The 20266-nt window shown below is 43.3% G+C and overlaps 1 protein-coding gene across 1 annotated transcript in view; it reads right to left on the bottom strand.

Annotated features, from left to right (window-relative positions):
• Positions 1-3338: 3338 nt before the first annotated feature.
• LOC309386714 (caspase-1-like) overlaps positions 3339-20266 on the bottom strand; it is a 41621-nt gene continuing 24693 nt past the window's right edge. The window contains exons 5-14 of the mRNA XM_081942418.1: positions 19970-20242; positions 18186-18295; positions 16310-16483; positions 15327-15561; positions 14605-14757; positions 12730-12888; positions 10043-10201; positions 6564-6673; positions 5698-5796; positions 3339-3918 (exon numbers count right to left, since the gene is read on the bottom strand). Of these exons, the coding sequence (XP_081798544.1) occupies positions 5704-5796; positions 6564-6673; positions 10043-10201; positions 12730-12888; positions 14605-14757; positions 15327-15561; positions 16310-16483; positions 18186-18295; positions 19970-20242 (1466 nt within the window). The 3' untranslated portion in view covers positions 3339-3918; positions 5698-5703. The remainder of the gene's footprint in view (positions 3919-5697; positions 5797-6563; positions 6674-10042; positions 10202-12729; positions 12889-14604; positions 14758-15326; positions 15562-16309; positions 16484-18185; positions 18296-19969; positions 20243-20266) is intronic.

Here is a 20266-nt window from a genome sequence, read left to right as displayed (position 1 = left end):
CGTCACAAGTTCGAAATCGCGGCCGTAGAGATATTCGTGAAAACGCTTGATTCCCGCCACAGCGGCTAACGCCTCCCTGTCCAGTTGGCTGTAGTTTCGTTCTGCCGAAGATAATGTCCTTGAGTAGAATGCGATGTGGGCTTCGTTTCCGTTTGGCATTCTGTGGCTGAGTACTGCGCCGACGCCGAAAGGTGAGGCATAGCAAGTTAACACCAGCGGTAGGGTTTGGCTGTACTGGATTAGCAGAGAGTCGGCCGTCAGCAGGTGCTTGACTGCGGTGAAAACGGTTGCCTCGGAATGTCCCCAGGTCCATTTAGCGTTCTTCGCTAGAAGTCGGTGCAACGGTTCAGCAACGGTAGCTTTCTGTCTAAGAAAGACGCTGTAGAAGTTAAGAAGTCCGAGGAAGGCCTGCAACTCGGTCTGATTTCGTGGTGTGGGGGCGTCCTGAATAGCCTTAATTTTTTTCGATGTCGAGTGTATTCCCAGTCCATCGATCCTGTAACCCAGGAATTCTACGCTGGGCATGTTAATTTGGCATTTTTCCTTTTTCAGGCGGAAACCCTTTTCTCGAATTCTGGCCAAAACAATCCTAACACGCTTTAATAGTTGCTCCTCATTTGCAGCCGATACTAAGATGTCGTCGAAATAAGGGACGACTCCTGGTATGCCCTGCAAAAGCCGTTCCATGACGCTTTGGAACAATCCCGGAGCAATGCTTACGCCGAATTGTAAACGGTTGCATTTAAAAGCACCCCTGTGCGTCACTACGGTTTGGGCTCCGCCGTGGCGCTATCCACTGGCAGCTGCTGATAAGCTTGTGCCATGTCTAGTTTTGCAAAGACTTTTCCTGGCCCCAACGAGTGCAATAGGTGCTGTACTACGGGCACAGGATAAGCGCTCTGTTGGAGAGCGACATTAATTGTGCATTTATAGTCCGCGCAGATGCGGACTGACTAGTCTCGCTTAACCGGGGTCACGATTGGGGTTTCCCAGCGAGCGTGGTCCACTGGTTCGAGGATTCCTTGCTCTACCAGCTTATCAATTTCTTTATCGATTTTGGGTCGGAGCGCAAAAGGCACTCTTCTGGGTTTGAGTCTGATAGGCGCCACATTTGGATCCAAATTGAATGAGATTGGTGTCCCCACATACTTACCAAGGCCGGGGCTGAACACATCCTCGAACTCCTTAAAAATTCCTTCGGCGCTGCTGTTACCCACGGTGTTGATGCCGGTGACTTCCAGCCCCAGGGCTTCGAACCAATCCAGTCCCAGGAGGCTCTGCAGTGGCGCGCTGGCTACGGTTACGGGCAGTTGGGCCGTGATGTCTTTGAACTGGACTCGGAACGTGCCTTGACCCACGATGGGGACCCTGTTCCCCTGGTAATCGCGAAACAGGATGTCTGGTGTCCGCAGTTGGTGCTTCTTTAGGTTGGGAATCGCCTTCTTCATCGCTGACCACGAGATGATCGTCAGCGATGATCCCGTGTCGACTTCAAGCTCGCATGGGGAGTCCTCCAGGAGGACAGTGAGTTTCAGCTTTTTAGGTCGCTTTGTGCGGACCTGTCCTATCGTTGTGAGATAGGTTCTTAGTGGTTCTCTCTGGGCATACCCTCTCTCGGCTCTCTGGGAATACTCTCTCTCGGCTGACTCCCTTGGTTCTCTCTCTGGGCGCCCTTTGTTTTTCTGCCAAGCCCCTGGGGTGGGCTTCTGTCGGCGATAAGATGGCAGTTGCCATGTTGTAGCAGGGACTTCGCTCCGACACACTTTTGCAATGTGTCCGACCTTGTCGCAGCGCTGGCAAACAACGTCTCTAAAACGGCAGGTAGACCGGGGATGATTCCCTCCGCAGCTTGCGCAGGGCGGCAAACGGGATTCGAATTTTCACGCCGGTTTTGTGTGCCTACTGCGCATGCGATGGCTGTCTTCGCACTCGCTGTCTTCGGTCTCCTGATCGGTGGCCTCGTGATGCACCCGGGTCTGTCTGGTCCCGGATTGGGGTGCGCTGTACCCGCGTTGCAGCGTTTCCGTTGATCTGTCCGCTGATTCCGAAGCTCTTGCCTCATCAAGTGCGATTTGCAGGTTTAAGTTGGGTTTGGCCAACAACCGTTTCTGTAAAGCATTGTCCCGTACTCCGCATATGAGGCGTGCTAGGATGTGCTCGTCCAGATCCCTGAATTTGCAATACGTTGCTGCTTTTCGGAGTGCTGCAACGTATTGGTTGATGGATTCGTCCGCTTTCTGGTTCCTCATGTTGAATTCGTGGCGGCGAACATGGCGGGAAGGTTTTGGCGTGGAATGCGTCTGTAGCGTTTGTTGTAGCGCCGTCCATGTTACTGCCTGGATGGGGGTTGGCTCCGATAGATCCTGGCCGTCTCGAAGACCTCTCGACCGCAGTAGCTCAGGAACATATTCTTTTTCCGGGAGTCTGGTACTCCCATGAGATCGTTTGCCTCGAGGAAGCATTCGAATCTCAACATGTAGGATTCCCAATGTTCGGCTACTGGGTTGTACAGGGTTGGTGGAGCGTGCATCGCCATCTTGTCTTGCGTTTGAATTTGCCGCGCTGAGATGGCTGCCGGGATTTCCGCCGAATCCGGGGCTGGATCGAATCCGTGGATTCTTGCTAGTAGATCTTCGTCCTATCTGCCTCTCGATCCCACCTTCGTCGCCAGTGTTAGATTCGGGCAACGAGAGGACAGACTCCAGACGATTGTGACAACAGCTCTTTATTAGTTAGGTAGTAGTGATCCAGCTGAATACGGGGTCGTGCAGCTCCCCTTTTATGGGGAGCTGGCAGACCTCCTGTCCAATCAGAACAACCCCTTGTTCCTGCCCTAGTGGCGGACCTGAATGGAGACTACAGCAGTTTATGCAAATATCTAACAATTACCATCTGGCAGACAGTACAGGATAATAAAAACAAGAACAAATAGGCTGAAAAACAGCTTCTACTCTCGGGCAGCAACTATATTGAATTCTACAGTATAGTGCAATATTAATACAATATTGGCTTTGCAATTTCCATTATATAGAACTGTGATGGTGAACTTATGGCATACATGCCACAGGTGGCACGTGGAGCCATATTTGCTGGCACTCCAGACCTCAGCTCCAGCACATGCAGGCCATTTTGCCCTCCCCAGGCTTCAGGAAAGCCTCCAGAGCCCGGGGAGGACAAAAACCAGGCCCAACGGGCCAATCATAAGTTCATTCCTGAACTTCCGGTTGGCCTGTTGAGCCCGTTGTTTGCCTTCCTCGGGCTCCAGAGGCTTTCCTGAAGCCTGGGGAGGGCAAAAACTCCCCCCTCCATGTGTGTGGAGGTGGCGCACGCATGCGCAGGTGGGGGGGGCACATTCCATTGTGAGTCTGGGCACACACGCGCAAACTATTTTGGCACACCTTTACAAAAACGTTAGCCATCACTGATATAGAATGTGAAGTATGTGTGTTTGTCTTTTTATTGTTATGGTTATAATGTACACTGAAGATTGTAATTAATTTCGTTGTATGATGTGCAATGACAATAGCATAAACTAAACTAAACTGACGCTCCCTTTTTCTAACATCTCTCTTTTCTCTCATTCTCTAACTCCCACTTCTAACTCTTCCAAGGAGCAGATCACCAGGGAAGGGACTGACAATTTGACCAAAACTCTGAATGGATCACTTGCATGGAGCTTTTGAAATCAGTCCACGAGCCACATAACAACACTAAGTCCAACGAGAAAACGTCCAATCTTGATAGGATCGTTTGTGTGGATCTGTTCAGATATCCTAGAGTGGATGGAGTGCAATGAAGTCACAAATGGCAGTGATGAATTCTTGGGGTTGATCAGCATGAACCCAGTGCCCTGCATCAGGAATATGTTGGACTTCAGCATCAGGAAAGAGCCATTTGATCTCAGGGTAGATATTATAACTGCAGAAAAGTAGACACAGAAATGGGAAGGAAATAGGAAACAAATTGCAGTAAGAACTTGATGGAGTATATAAATTCTATCAATCAATATAATATAATAATAAAATGACTTGTTTGTACGATATAAAATAAAGGGAACTAGTTGCTTGTGAAGGAGAGAAACTAAAAGGCAGTAAAAAAAAAAAACCTCAGTGGAAAAGGACCTTATAATTTCAACTGGCCCTAAAAAGCAAGGTGGAATGGTAGACCATTCTGGAAGCCAAAGTTAAACAGCAAAACTCTGGTAGAAACATCCACCATATCTGAACTTCCAAATATATTTGGAAGTATATTAGGTTAAATATATTACCTGTTTGCCCTAATTCCAAAGCTGACTCTTTCACCTAGTAATGTAGGTGAAAGAGGTCTTGCAAATACTTCGTAGAGTGCTGGCAATTGTTTGAATTGATTCATATGTGCTATCAGTTGTAATCGTTCAATACCTTGTAAAGAGAGGGCAAGCAATCTTTTTCCATTGTGGGTGGGTAGGGGGGTTGTTGCCAGTGTCTGGGAAATGCAGTGTACAATGATCAATGTCATCACAGAAGCAGATAGGACTGACCGGGGGGCTGGTATTTGGAGTAATACAATACAATAGCAGAGTTGGAAGGGACCTTGGAGGTCTTCTAGTCCACCCCCCTGCCTAGGCAGGAAACCCTATACCATTTCAGACAAATGGCTATCCAACATCTTCTTAAATACTTGCAGTGTTGGGGCATTCACAACTTCTGGAGGCAAGCTGTTCCACTGATTAATTGTTCTAACTGTCAGGAAGTTTCTCCTCAGTTCTAAGTTGCTTCTCTCCTTGATTAGTTTCCACCCATTGCTTCCTGTTCTACCCTCAGGTGCCTTGGAGAATAGTTTGACTCCCTCTTTGTGGCAACCCCTGAGATATTGGAACACTGCTATCATGTCTCCCCTAGTCCTTCTTTCTGTGATTATCCAAAGATGTGCAAAACTTATGAAAAAATTTCACACACGCATTTTATTTCTTTTTCTTCAAAATGCAAAAGAAAGCTGTCAGAAATTTGTCAGATACATTACTCGGGGAGCAGAGGAGCCCACCTGTGGCTTGTGATGTTACTGTTACTGATGTTTAAAAAAGGATTATTTTCCTCCATATTACACAGAGTGAAAGAGGCTGAAGCCCTGACAGTGAATTCATGACAATGTTGAGATCCCTTCTTCATAAGGGATTTCCTTTGTCACAAACGGGTTTCCGATTTACCCAAAAACTCCAAGAGAAATCGGTTGATTCTGTTGTCCCTCATTCTACTGCCCCCAAATATCCCAACATCTGGTACTACAGCTGCAAGAAGAAACATGTCAGGCCTGCAGTCCTATTCCTTTTAGGATCTTTGGCCTGCCACACACTCTATTATTTTACTACGCTGTTTCATTAGTGGGGTAATTGGGAGGGGGAATAATAAGGAGTAGAATGTGTTGTTGTCAAAATAAAACATTCCTTTCTAGAAGCCCAAGGTCATTCTTTGTCTCTGCACCTCTGTATCTGACTGCAACTAGATGGGTGGAAGTGGAAGATTGGACCATTTGATGGACTTGTGGGTGGGTGGGGGCAAGATCATGAACTTTCAACTGGGTGGAAATCCCAGGAAGCTTTCAGATTCGGGTTTTCCACAGATGTGTCAACATGTCTCTCTTATTAAATTGGAACTTAGAGCAATACTTTGCCTTGGATTTAATTCTGGATGATATTTGGAACACTGACAAAACACTTACCTGGCTTCAGTGTCCCGGGAAGAGGTAGAACTTTTTGGTCAAGGTGGTTCTGTCCTTTGAGGGCATCTGACATGGGTTGCGTGCAAAATGCTGCAACACCTGTGATATGGAAGGTACAGAAACAAAAGCCGGTGAGTCCATTTTATCCATGCTCACTTTACTAACTAGACATTGTAGAACGGGGGGGGGGGACAAACTCAAGGCCCGTGGGCTGGATCCGGCCCATGGGATGCTTAGATCTGGTCTGCTCAGGAAACTGAACGACCATCCCATGGTGCCTCTGCCAGTGAAAACAGAGGTCAGGAGGGCCATATGCAGCCCTCCCAGCTCTGTTTTCAGCCATGATGGCCACCTGCAGTCCCCTGGCAATGAAACCAAAGCTCAGGAAGGCTACATGCAGTCTGCCCCGGCTCCATTTTTAGCCACAGGAGCCTCCTGCAGTCCTCTGGGGGCAAAAACAGAGCCGGCCACCACCACCACCCCCGGCCAAACACAACCCTGATGTGGCCCTTAATTACTAATAGCAGGAAAAAAGAAACAGGAGCTAAAAAAATTAGGGCCACTAATAGCAATAGCAGTTAGATTTACAGAATATACCGCTTCATAGTGCTTTACACCCCTTGCTAAGCGGTTTACAGAATCAGCACATTGCCCCCAACAATCAAGGTCCTCATTTTACTGACCTCTGAAGCATGGAAAGCTGAGTGAACCTTGAGCCGGTGAGGATCAAACTCCGGGCAGTGAGCGGAGTTAGCCCGCAATACTGCATTCTAATCACTGTGCCATCACGGCTCCTAATGCCATTCCAAAGTGGGTCTTTAACAAAAGAACTTCATTCCAAACATGAGGTCCTTGAGCAGACCTACCTTCCGGAAGACCTCTTCCAAATTGCAATTCCAGGCATGTTTCTTGATAGTATCTATTAGTTGCTTGATGAAGAGTGATCCAGTTTTAGGGTGTCTCCAGGATACATGATCTAAACAGAAAACAATGGCTAAGCAATAATGATTCTTCACAATGTCAAACTTCAATCTCTACCTAACAAATTTTAAACCTATAAAGATAGTCTTTGATCTATGACAGTAATGGAGCCTATCCATTAGCATCATTCCCTGCTGTTCCTGATGCAGTTGTATGAACATGTGGATTGTTAAACTGAGAAGAGCTTCAGGGGTGGGGAAGGCTTGAGAGATCTAATGTGGACCCCAGCCCACCTGCCTTCAGCCTCCCAAGAGTTACCCCACCCCTAAGACACCTTATGCTTCATTCCTGCTCCTCATAATCCTTACAGCCCTTGGGTCTACTTCCCCCCCTCCACCAGATACCCACAAGTTTTCTCCTGGGTCCCTCGCAGGACTTGGCCTCTTCCCCATCTCCCATTATCCACTTACATTTTAAAGATCTCTAAAAGTTTTCTCAGCACTGAGCAGACCATATTAGGGAAGCAGAACGGAGTGCTCCATTCCCAGAAGTGGCCACCATTTCGGCCTGACTTCAAGAAATTATGGGTGTGTCAAAAATGACAGCTTTTTCCTGGAGAGAGCCAAGTGGCCCAGGGATGAGGTCTGCCCTCCTTCCTCAATATGAGGTCTGGAGACCTTCAAAAGGTAAGGGTACAATAGGTATGAGTAGGTGGGGAGCAGGCCCAAGGCCCATGAGGACTTAGCAGGGTGGGCTGGTTAGCTTATGGTTCAATTACTATACAACGAGGTCAGTTCGTACTACATACTCAACTTCGTTCGTGGTGATCAGATTTCTGGTAGCTTAACTTATTGGGCAGACCCAATTTCTTTGGGTGGGATGTGGTTCAATATATTGTCAAGTCCCCAAATGTAGCTACCTCACAGGGTTGTTGTTGTGGTGAAAAAGAAGAGGAGGAAGGAGCATTACTACTTTCTTCATTGTGAGTTACTTACAAAATAATAAAGGTGGGATAAAAGTCTTATGAATAAATGACTGAATGACTAGGCCTTTTGCAGTGAGCATGCCAGAGAATTTCTTTTTTTTTTTATAAAATTTTTATTTCCAGACAAACACAAACGCACAACACATATAACATAAAAGCCTCTTCAACTAAACACTGTGTGTCGATTGGTTACAAGGCCTTTCTGCGTCCTTTCCATAGTCATCACTTGAATTTTATCAAAATTCACATATTGTCAATCAAGATATCTTTGTATACATTGTTATGATGCTTCCTTTGTCTGATTATCACTATTGTCTCTCCATTTTAGACAAGGTATTCTAAATCTATAACCATTAATATTATAATGATTCGTTGTATCATCTTCAATATATCCAATAATAAAGGTTTTTTAAAAATCCAATTCTAAGCCATTCTATTATTTTAGCACTGATAACATCCTCTAATAATTTTCAATTCCATGTTTCCCCCCCATTATTAGTATTATCAATCTAATATACATGTATACAAATTGTTATAATTATTAAACATCTAGCTATTATTACATCCTTTCAATATAAGGCATATAAAATTGAAGTAAATTTATATTATGACATTTTATTACATCATCCTAAAATCATCCGATGATATTACATCTTTATATTTTATTCTATATAGAATTGTTTATCTTTTATAAAAAGGCTTTTCAACATCTTCTCCATGATCCTCACTTACAGTATTGTATAAAATTTCATATTATCAATCTAGTAAATGTTTTGTTATCATTATTAATCATTTATTTGACTATAGCTATTATTACGTTGTACATAACACTCAAATTTTAACTACATTTAACTAAAATTTATTGTGATATTTCATTTCATCATCCTGTATCCTTCCAGAAATACTCTTGCCATTTGTAAAGTCTGTATTCTAAGTATTTTCTTGATAAGTCTTATGTGGACTTCTCTCAAAAACTTGTTATTAATAGCATGACTTATAAGAATTAAAAACCCTCTGTCTGCTCTTTTTATCAGCTTAACTTTTGTTATCATTAGTACTTCTGCCGAGATTACTCTCTTTATTTCTGCCAAATGTTCTCTCCTTTCTTCATCTGTATTCTGACATCTAAAATAAGGTTCCGGTTCATCAATTTCTCCTTTCCGTATTTCACACATCATTTCCCTCCTTTCTCAGTTTACTGTCGGTGTTAACAATTTTCTTATCACTTTCACATGTCTCTGTTATTTTGACAGCTCTGTCCTCAAACTTCATCACTGTCCCCGTGCTTTCTGTATTTTGATCTATAATTTCAAGTCTCTTTTCCATTGTAATTATTAAAACTTTTTGAATTTCTAGGAAAATTCTTTGCAAAGTTAGTGCCTTCACCTTGTGCCATTTTCCAAGTTATAAACACTGCCAAAACATCTCAGACTTTTTAGGTTTCAAATATATCCAGTGGAGTTTTTCAAATCAAAGCTTTCTCTTTCCTTCAAAGGAATACTTGTGTAAACAAGACGTTTTCCACAGACCCTTTCAGTAAACAAAGCTTATAGCTTTATCAGATATTGCCAAGTCTCTAGCCACTAGATGGCAGTGTTGCCTCTTTTCCATCTGTTTTTGTCTCTTTTTTGTAGACTCTCAGCTCCGGAAAGGGTTAAAAAAAGTGTTTAAATGTTTAAAAATTACACTCCGTCCAAGCCTTATGGGAGAAGAAGCTTTTAATCCACAGATACAAAAGATAGAGAAAGTACAGAGGAAGAAGGAAAAAAGGAGACCAGTCTCGTTTAAAAGTAAGAGGCATTTGTAAAAAGTCCATCCATAAAAAACAAACCAAGTGAAGGTAGAAAAGATAACACAATAGTTTTAATTTTAAACCAGAGTTAATTCGCCACTTGTTTTCTTCTGTCTTCAATTTTATTTTAAATTCCAGCGTTTTGGGTTCCCTCCTCTAATAATAGAAAATTTCCTCAACATTTTGACACACACACACACTCCTGTATTGCTTCTGTTTCAGAGGCTTGTCCCAACCTTCTGCAGCCATCTTGGTTGCTTCTCTTGTAGCTGGCAAAAAGAGCTTTCTCCTGGATCAATCGGGGGCTTTGCGATGCCCCTGAGATCAGCAGGACATGCTCTTCTCTATCACTGTTCTTTCAGAACAGTTTAGGTCCAAAAGGACCGTCCAGGAACAGAGATATCGACAGCAGTCCTGGAGCACCAAGATTGCATGTCTTGTTGCTGCGGCGTCAAGCCCCGCCTCTTGCCAGAGAATTTCTGATACTTAGAAAAGAGGTCCCGATCAAGTTTTCTCAACTGATTAGTTGTCAATCTTTGACAGACAGCTTTCTGAACAAAATGCCTGTATTGCTAAGGCAGCAATTCTTTTCATTTCTATTCTGTTTTGGACCCCTACTGAGCAATTTCATTTTAACAGTCTCTTACCAGGGGTGGTAGAATATAGGCTGATGAAGTCACTCTCCACATGTACTCTCTTGATGGCATCAGTTTGCAATTGCATGGTGACATATGATTCCCACTGGAGAGAGGCAGCAGCAGGTTCAACTAAGTCTTCCTCGTTTTCCACCATATACCCTCGTTGCTCTGGAGAGACAAAATGGGGGACTCAACAATCATTATCAAAACCCTCTGACAGAACAGAGGTTACTCTTCCTCAAAGAGGAGGAAGGAGTATTACTATGTTATTTGCCGTGAGTTACTTACAAAATAATAAAGGTGGGATAAAAGTCTTATGAATGACTGAATGACTAGGCCTTTTGCAGTGAGCATGACAGAGAATTTCTGATACTTAGAAAAGAGATCCAGACAGTGGTGAAATTCAAAATCTTCCCCTAGCGGTTCTGTGGGCGTGGCTTGGTGGCGGTGGCTTGGTGGGGTGGTTAGGTGACTGGGTGGGCATGGCCAACCCCCCTCCCCCGTTTAGCATTTTTTAACTACCAGTTCTCCCTATCTATCTATCTTCCATCAAGTGAGCATCTGCCTTATCTTTCTTCATTTAATTGCTTGGTTAGGGTTATTTGTGAAGTAATTGCAGTTTAATTATCTGCAGGGGGGAAAAATCCCAACAAACATATTTGAAAAGTGGTAGCTTGAAAGGAATCATTTGATCTGAAGGAAAAATACACCTGCAGGCAGAGCTGATTCCCGTCCCAAGCCAAGCAATCAAGCTGAAGTATTAAGACTGATTTTGTTAGAATCTCAATCTCTGGGCTTGGGGACTCCCCCAGCTGTACGACTACAATCCCAAATCAGAGGGGCCAAAACTGAGGGTGTGGGTCCCCAAGCCTTACCACAATGGGAAGGTGTCCGCAGTAAGGTCAAAAAAGTCAAAATGGCAGGTGCAAATGTGATGGAAGACACACCTTTTTTTGAGTAGTTTTTTATTTTTAAACATACAATATCATCCATATCATTGCATGGACAAGGTGGTGTCTGAGCATCATTCATTTTTGTACAAAACCAATATTAATACAAATAAAATTACTATATTAATCAAATGAACATACTCTAGTGTTATTATATATATTAATATCAGCACGTATGCCTTCATTTTTCAATTAATCAATATTTATTACATCCTTCTAATCGTCATATTCTAGTATTATTATATATAATCAATATTTACTATACCCTTCTAATAGTCATAACAATATTCTTAGGCATATCTAATATCATCCTTTTTCAAAATCTAATCTCAACTTCCAACATTCACTTTAGATATGTTATACAAAATCATGTATAACTATATTCCCCCTAATTCTAATTTTTAATCTCTTTAATCTCTTCTAATATTCAGTACAGCCAATAATAATAATAATAATAATAATAATAATAATAATAATAGTAGTAGTAGTAGTAGTAGTAGTAGTAGTAGTAGTCGTAGTCAGTGATGTGCAGTCAGGGGAGGCAGGGGAGGCAGAGCCTCACCGCTCTCATCAGGAAAAGAAAAAAAAATCTCCCCTTTTCTCTTTCATCTCTTTCTTGCACGTGCAAGCAAAATATCCCAGGTTCACGGTGGCGGGGACAGCAACTCCTTCCGCTGTGCTGCGGAGGAGAGCCACAGGAAGGAGGGGAATGGGACCACATGCACAGGAGGCAGCCCTTCATGTTGGCTCAGGAAGGAGGGGAATGGGACCACGTGTGCAGGAGCTCCTCAGCGCCAGCCTCAGATAAGTGCAGCCGCGGTCCCCTTCATGTTGGCTCAGGAAGGAGGGGAATGGGACCACGTTTGCAGGGGAAGGGGACCGTGGCTCGCGCAGATCTGAGGCTGGCGCTGAGGAGCCTCCTGCACACGTGGTCCCATTCCCCTCCTTCCTGAGCCAACATGAAGGGCTGCCTCCTGCACACCTCGTCCCATTCCCCTCCTTCCTGTGGCTCTCCTCCGCAGCGCAGCGGAAGGAGTTGCTGTCCCCACCACCGTGATCCTGGGGTATTTTGCTTGCATGCTTGCAAAGATCAAAGTTGTCACAGTCCTCCCTTCATGATGATAATTTGATGACGTCACCAGCCTCACCAGCCCTAAAACTCACCGCACATCACTGGTAGTAGTAGTAGTAGTAGTAGTAGTAGTAGTAGTAGTAGTAGTAGTAGTAAGTTGACCACTTGATCAGTGGATGCAGAAAAATTTCACAAACTACCTACAACGCCATGACGGCGTTGCTAAGATTATTCACTGGAAATTGTGCCAGAAGTTTGGATTTGAGTACAGCAAAAACCACTGGGAACATCAGGTTGAGAAGGTTCTAGAGAATGAAAAAGTCAAGATCTTGTGGGATTTCAGAATTCAGACTGACAGGCACTTGGCCTACAACACACCAGACATAACAATAGTTGAAAAGAAAAAAGTATTGGTTCATTGACATTGCAATACCTGGTGATGCACGAATCGAAGATAAGCAGCAAGAAAAAAATCACAAATTACCGAGACTTGCAAATTGAAGTTGAACGACTGTGGAAAAAGAAATCGTGTGTTGTCCCGATTGTAATTGGAGCCCTTGGAGCAATACCTAAAGGGCTACCTCGCTATTTGGAAATTCTAAATTTACCGGACTTGAACATTCTGACTACAAAAAACCACCCTACTTAGCAACTTCATTTTAACCATCTCTTACCAGGGGTAGTGGAAAATAGGCTGCTGAGGTGACTCTCCACATGTACTCTCTGGGTGGCATCAGTTTGCAATTGCACGGTTGCGTGTGATTCCCACTGGGGAGAGGCAGCAGCGGATGCAGCTGAGTCTTCCATGTTTTCCACCATATACCCTCTTTGCTCTGGAGAAACAAAATGGGGGACTCAACAATCATTATCAAAACCCTCTGACAGAACAGAGGTTACTCTTCCTCGAAGAATAGGAAGGAGTACTAATATATTATTTGCTGTGAGTTACTTACAAAATAATAAAGGTGGGGGATAAAAGTCTTATGACTGACTGACTAGGCCTTTTGCAGCAAGGTTTAATCTCTTTAATCTATTCTAATTCTCAGTATAGCCAATAATAATAATAATAATAACAACAACAACACTGGCTGATTATTTAAAAGAAAGTCAAGAACATCTATTAATCGAAGTAAAGAACAAAAATCTACTGAAGGCCCAACAGATGAAACAAGAATACAGAAAAGATGTGATAAAATCAAGAATGGAGAGTTGGCAGAACAAAGCATTACATGGTCAATTTCTGGAAAAAATAAAAGATAAAGTGGACAGTGAAAAAACTTGGTTATGGTTAACAACAGGTACATTAAAGAAAGAAACAGAGTCACTAATCCTGGCTGCGCAAGAACAAGCTATTCGAACAAATGCCATTAAGGCCAAAATCGAAAAATCCTCTGATGATGCCAAATGTAGACTATGCAAAGAAGTTGATGAAACTGTTGACCACATACTCAGCTGCTGTAAAAAAATCACGCAGACTGATTATAAATTGCGGCACAATTCAGTAGCAGAAATGATCCATTGGAATTTGTGCAAAAATTATAATATTAAAACAACAACAAACTGGTGTGAACATAGGTCTGAAAAAGTCACCGAAAATCAGATGGTCAAGATCCTGTGGGATTTTCGTATACAAACGGACAAAATACTAGCGCATAACACGTCAGACATCCCACTGGTTGAGAAAAATAAGGTTACAATCATAGACATCGCAATACCAGGTGATAGCAGAGTCGACGAGAAGGAACATGAAAAAATCACGAAATACCAGGACCTAAAAATTGAAATTCAACGATTATGGCACAAACCAGCAGTGGTAATTCCAGTGGTAATCGGCACACTGGGTGCTATTCCAAAAGCACTTGAATTACATTTAAAACAGTTAAAACTTGACAAAATCACCATCAGTCAAATACAAAAAGCTGCACTGCTTGGATCTGCATGTATATTACGAAAATACATTACGACCTCCTAGGCCCCTGGGTGGGGCCCGATTAGTAATTAATGCCAAATCCGGCGAAACAACTGGCCGCTGTGATACAATCGTATAATAACAATAACAATAATAACAATAATGATAACGACGACAACAACAACAACAATAATAATATCCTTTTTATCCATCTTTTATCCAACACCTTCTATATTCCTGGGATAAAGCTGCTGAGAAAGTCTAAGATGAAAAATTCTTTGCTGCCATCTAGTGGTCATTTAATTAAAAATGCTTTAAAAAGAAAAAAAAAGTTCCAAATCAGCTATGTGACAATCAGCTGTGCCACAGTGGAAACTTTTTAAAAAAACTTTTAAAAGCATTTTTTTTTCTAGCGGTTTGGATGAAGCAGTAACATTTTTACCACCAGTTGGGGCGAACCAGCCCGAATCGGTAGCATTCCATTCTTGGGTCCAGATCTGTTTTTCTTAACTGATTAGTTGCCAATCTTTGACAGACAGCTTTCTGAACCAAATGCCTGTATTGCTAAGGCAGGAATTCTTTTTCATTTCTGTCCTGCTTTGGACCCCCAATGAGCAGTTTCCTTTTAACAGTCTCTTACCAGGGGTGGTGGAATATAGGCTGCTGAGGTGACTCTCCACATGTACGCCCTTGATGGGATCAGTTTGCACGGTTGCGTGTGATTCCCACTGGAGAGAGGCAGCAGCGGGTGTAGCTGAGTCTTCCACGTTTTCCACCATATACCCTCGTTGCTCTGGAGAGACAAAATGGGGGACTCAACAATCATTATCAAAACCCTCTGACAGAACAGAGGTTATTCACACAAGGCTTTCTGGTCATCATAAAAGTACAGCATAGCTTTGGTTCCTGACAGGTTTCAATGAGGCGAACTGCCAAGGTTTAAGATAAGGTTCAAAATTAGTGTTTCCCAACTATTGTATTGCCATTTATGGAAAGTCATTATTCCAACACACCTGAAGATGACAGGTCTTGTGGAGATAAATACAATCAGCAGTAAATATCTACAAATCAGTTTGCCAAAAGCAGATGTTGGTCTAGAGCAGAAGTGGGAAACTAGGACCCCTTTATGATTTGTGGACTTCAACTCCCAGGATTCCTGAGGCAGCAACGGTGACTCAAGAATTCTGGGAGCTGAAGTTCACAAGTCAATAAAAGGGCGATAGTTCCCCCCCCCCCCTTGATCTAGAGTTTGCTTGGTCTAGTTAAGACTATGTGCAAGAGATTATATGTTCCTCCCAAACACTCATCTGCCTCCCCCCACTATCCCCGCCACCCCAGAAGGTCTCAACTTCAGCAACCTACCCCCACGACATGCTTGAATAATGACCACCTTGGGCTTTCCCCTCAAAGCTGGGCAATTTATGTTGTTGAAGGTGGAGAAGACAGTATGGATGCAAAAGATGTCAGAATGTTTGTCTTCTGAATGGACTCCACAAAGGTTGTCCTTATAGCCATGAGACATCAGTACCACAAACATCCCATCTGAAGCCTTGTGCTCTTCCTGAGCTGCAAAATTCTTCAAGCAAGTGGTTATATCCTGAAAGCAATGAAAAAGGAAGGCCTGTCAGGAGTGGAAATGGAGTTTCTAACTAACTCTGCACTCACTATTAGAATTGAGAAGAATGGGGGGAGCCTTCTGCAATGGTACTATAATTAAATTATTATTCAAGCTTAGTAAAAATTCAAGGCAGAAACAATTAGCAGATTTTTCTCTCTAGGTTTGAATGGAAGGTTGACCTCATCATGCTCTCCAGAAGGGTGAAAAAACCTATCCTGGCAAGTATAGTCGTATATTCTCACTGAAAAGCTAGCCTCCTCAACTGTTTCTTTGGAGAAACAATTATGGAAGATGAAAAAGAAACAATATGCTGGCATTTAAAATTTTTTAAAGGTAGTCCAGGAGAGAAGTTCAATTACCAATTCAGGAACATTTTTTCTTATACTAAATTGGGTATAAACAACTTGGTAACCTACAGTTCTTTGGAGTAGAAATCCCATCAACTCCAATCAGCATGGCCATGAGCCAGGCCTTGTTGGGTTTATAATTTAAAACATCCACATGGTATTATATTATCTACATCTGTGCTAAATGTTATTGTATAGGTAGTTTAACAAGATTGCCACGCTTTATTCAATTTTGAAGCTGCCTAGGTCCAGATAACTAAATCAAAATCAAAACTTCCACACCATTCTTTGAATGTTTAGGTTTCAATTAAAGTTGCCAGACTTTTTTTCCTTGAGTAACAAATTGAATTTTACTCTGTAAATGTAACTGTTTTTTTTACCTGTGAGTTTAAATCACACTCTATTTTCACATTGTATCCCAGATCTTCTAGGAGAAGCTTCATCTGTTCCAAGTCCACCTCAGCCCCCTGTCTATCATTCAAGTGATCGAATTTGATATTGCAGATTATCAAGGCCAGGCGTGTACGAGTCTTGCGATCATTGATAGGGTAGATCTGCATGGGGAAACAAAAGTGATTCTTATCCTGAACTATAGTTATGCCAAGCAAGCATCCATCTAGTTTAGGGCTCTCCCAGTTCTTATCAATCTTAGCCAGTGGTAGAGGATCCTGGAAACTAGTTCGATAACTAATTTAATGATCTTGACGGCGCTTTAAAATCTACAAACAAGGCTGATACAATGGTTTTGCTATTACTCAGAATTTAATGTTCAGAGATTATTTGACTCTGAATATTTGTACCACTAAACCACTAAACCATAAAATTAAATTGTTAAATCAGCCCCAAAATAGTATGACTTCCTGTTTGCCATAGTGGGTGGCAAGGCACTTGAGGTGCAAGGCACAAGCCTTTCCTTCCCCCTCCTGTAACCAGCAGCAAATATTCAGAGAGCATGGCAATTCTGTGAAGCCACAGAGTCCTTGAGTTGTCTACTTTTAAAGCCAATGAAGGCATTGTGGTCACATAGCATTTAAAGCCCCCTTAATTTTATGTTGCCTGTTTTATTTGTGTTACATATGGAACAACAGAGGATTCCCAGCTCATTTTTTTTTGGGCTTTAGAAATAAAACAAATAATAAATATTATTATTTATTGAAATAATACTGTGTTTCCCTGAAAATAAGATAGGGCCTTATTTTCTTTTGACCCCCAAATATGGCTTGGGCCTTGTTATTGGGGGGGGGGGCCTTATTGTTTGGGGGTTGCCGGGCAGCTGCTCTCTTGTGAGCGGGCTCCCGAAGAGCTGGGCACAGCCTCGGGGCGAACGGTTGTGTTGCCTGTCGCAGCAGCACACTACAGCAACCATGAGGTGACCACGCTCATGAGCAGCCACCCAGCAACCTCCCTTTCCACCCGGGTAGAGCACCATTCACTGACCTAGGGGTATCCCGAAGGTGCCAAGCCGCGTGGTGCTCTGCCCACCCCCTAGCCCCCATGGCTTGGCACCTTCGGGGTACCCCTAGGTCAGTGAATGGCGCTCTACCCGGCTGGAGAGGGGGGGTTGCACAAGCACCTTTTCCGCCCTAGCCCACGTACCTCACAGCCTCACCAAGCCCTGGCCCAGCTCTCCCTGCAGGGCTGAGGCACCACCACCACTGCTGCCATCCCAGCATGGTTTCTTCTCCGGCTTCCAAACTCCGAAGATTGGCTGCCAAGTCTTCCGACAGTGGCCGCTCTGGGAGTGCACTCTATGGTTGTGGGCCGGCTGCTGGAAGACTCTCTGTCGTTCACCCGAGGTTGTGCCCGGCTCTTCGGGACTCCGCTTGCAAGAATGTAGCCGCCCTGTAACCCCCCTCTCCAGCTGGGCACAGTGCCACTCACCAACCTAGTGGTATCCCGAAGGCGCCAAGTAATGTGAGCGCCTTTGCCCCCCAGGCTCCCACAGCTTGGCGCCTTCGGGATACCACTAGATGGGTGAGTGGCGTTCTATCTGGCCGGAGGGGGAGGGATTGTCCAAGGGGCTTATTTTCAGGGGAGGGCTTATATTTTTGCCCACCTGAAAAATATGGCATGGCCTTATTTTCAGGACATGTCATATTTTCGGGGAAACATGGTATTTCTAAAACCCAGGATCAGGAGAATTTAAGATAAATTAAAAAAATTCTGCTGTGGCTACCTTTGCAGCTGCTGCATGCAATAAAGTGCAGCATTCAAGCTCAAGTCTCGGAGAGATCTAACTTAGGTCTGCCAACTCACCTCAGTGCCTTCACTAGTCTGTATTTGCTGAAATACATTCTGAGGACAAAGCCTGATCCCATTTTTAGATTCCTCTTCCACTGAGATTTTAACTTCTGTTGGCTGGCCAACTGGAGATGGGAGGAAAGTTGAACGCCAGATTCAGCTTTTTTACCACAGTGAATTATTCAATATTACATGAGTCAGAATCAGACCTTTTAAATAGCTATAGTCCCTAGCAGCTGGTCAGAAGGACATTGGGAATTATAGTATATCACAGGGACACTTGTTTTTTTTGTCAGCTCCAACAGGAACAAAAATTGGTTAGCAATTAGCAAATCTGAGCCCTGAGAAAGAACATGTCCTCCATCTTATTGTCTCCACTGCCATAGCAGATCTAAAAAACATGCAGAGAATTAAGGAACATGAACAGAGCTGCTGGCAAAGGATAGCCGTGGAGACTTTGGCCTTTCCTCCCCACATTGCTGGTCTCCTAGAAAGCCTACATGATACTAACTAGAAATGTAGCGGATAGTTTATCATGCAGAATGAAGCCTACCAATTTTTCTGATTCTTTTAGCTAACCTCCGACCTATCTCTTCAAATTATTTATTCATTGAAGAAAATGTACATATGTGGCTGCCCAACCCAGTCTCAATTGAAATGAGCAATTGAGAAAAAAAGCAGCAGACCTGTTTCTTGTTCATACTACCATCTAGTCTGGTGATAGGGAACCTATGACATGTGTCACAAGTGACATACCCTGACATTTTTGGTGACACACTAGGGCCCGCATGAGAATGTTTTGTACTCTTGCACCACCTCTGGATCTACTGGGAGTTTTTTGAGAGGGTGTTGCTCATGTGCAACCTCTGGACCTCTCTGAAAACTATGTGAGAATGTTCTTGCATGATTTTTGGAGGTTCCAAAAGCCCTATAAGAGTAAGACCCTCTCACATGAGTTCCAGTGGGTCCAAAAGCTGCGTATGAGCACACCACAATCTCATGTGGCCCCTGCAGCCTCCAAAAAGCATGGGAAGTTCTCACGTGGCTTTCAGAGGCTCCAGATACCACACAAGAATGTGGTATGCTCTCACATGGCCTCTGGACCATTCTGAAAATTGTGCAAAACGGCTCTGCTCTCACACAGCCTCTGGAGCCTCAAAAAAGAGTGCAAGAATGGGACATGCTTTCCTGTTCTTTTAAGAGCAGGCCACTCAAGAGCATTCTCCAAAGTTTCCAGGCCTCATGCTTTGTCTCTCAGATAGAGAGACAAAGACAAACTGAAAAATATTTGCAATTATGTGACTTTTTATGTTTTATTACATTTACATGCTGCCCATCTCACTATCCCAAACAACTGTTTGTTAAGAATTGTTTCTCCTTTGTCCGATGGGGAGGGCGTGATACCCCAGCAGAGTCAAGTTAAGCTTTTTCTAATTTTTTGACACGCCGAGCCCAAAAGGTTCGCCATTCACTATCCTGGTCCGGAAAAAAAAGGGAGAGTTTTTATGTGATAAAATGAAGCTAATTAAAAATTGGAAGGCACTCAAATTTCATGTACCTATATCTCAGTATATAGAAACATTCTTAAGAATGTTCTTCTAAAAAACAGGGAAATATCATCTTATGGTAAAGTTTCCTTTCAAAATGACTTTATTACATCAATATGGCCAAATCTAACCAGTTCATACAGTTTGGGGCACAACACAAAGCCTTTGCATGATTCTGGGCCACAATAAGGAAATTAGGGAGAGAGGCCAGTAATTTTGGCCCAAAGCTAGATGATATAAGATCACAAGTACCAGGAGGAAACTTTTGGAGATCCAGTTGTTCAGCTAAGTAAGTATTTCGGGCCAGGAGGATGCAAATAAAGAGCTCGCTAGCTTCAGGCCCCTTTCTTCTCACATTATCAATCAAAATTCTTGCTTGGTCCTGTGTCTTATCTTTCACATGCACTTCTTCCAGCTCTTCATCATCCATGATTCTCTTACGAAGCAGATCATCCAAGAGTTGGCTGATGATAGATTTGTTAACACGCCTTATAAACTCTGTGCGCACTTTTTCCAACTTCTTGTCTGTAAGATAGGTAAAACAGAATT

This window comes from Natrix helvetica (assembly GCF_964273705.1).
Source record: "Natrix helvetica genome assembly, chromosome: 2".
Taxonomy (NCBI): Eukaryota; Metazoa; Chordata; class Lepidosauria; order Squamata; family Natricidae; genus Natrix; species Natrix helvetica.
This window is presented reverse-complemented; position numbering and strand designations above follow the sequence as displayed.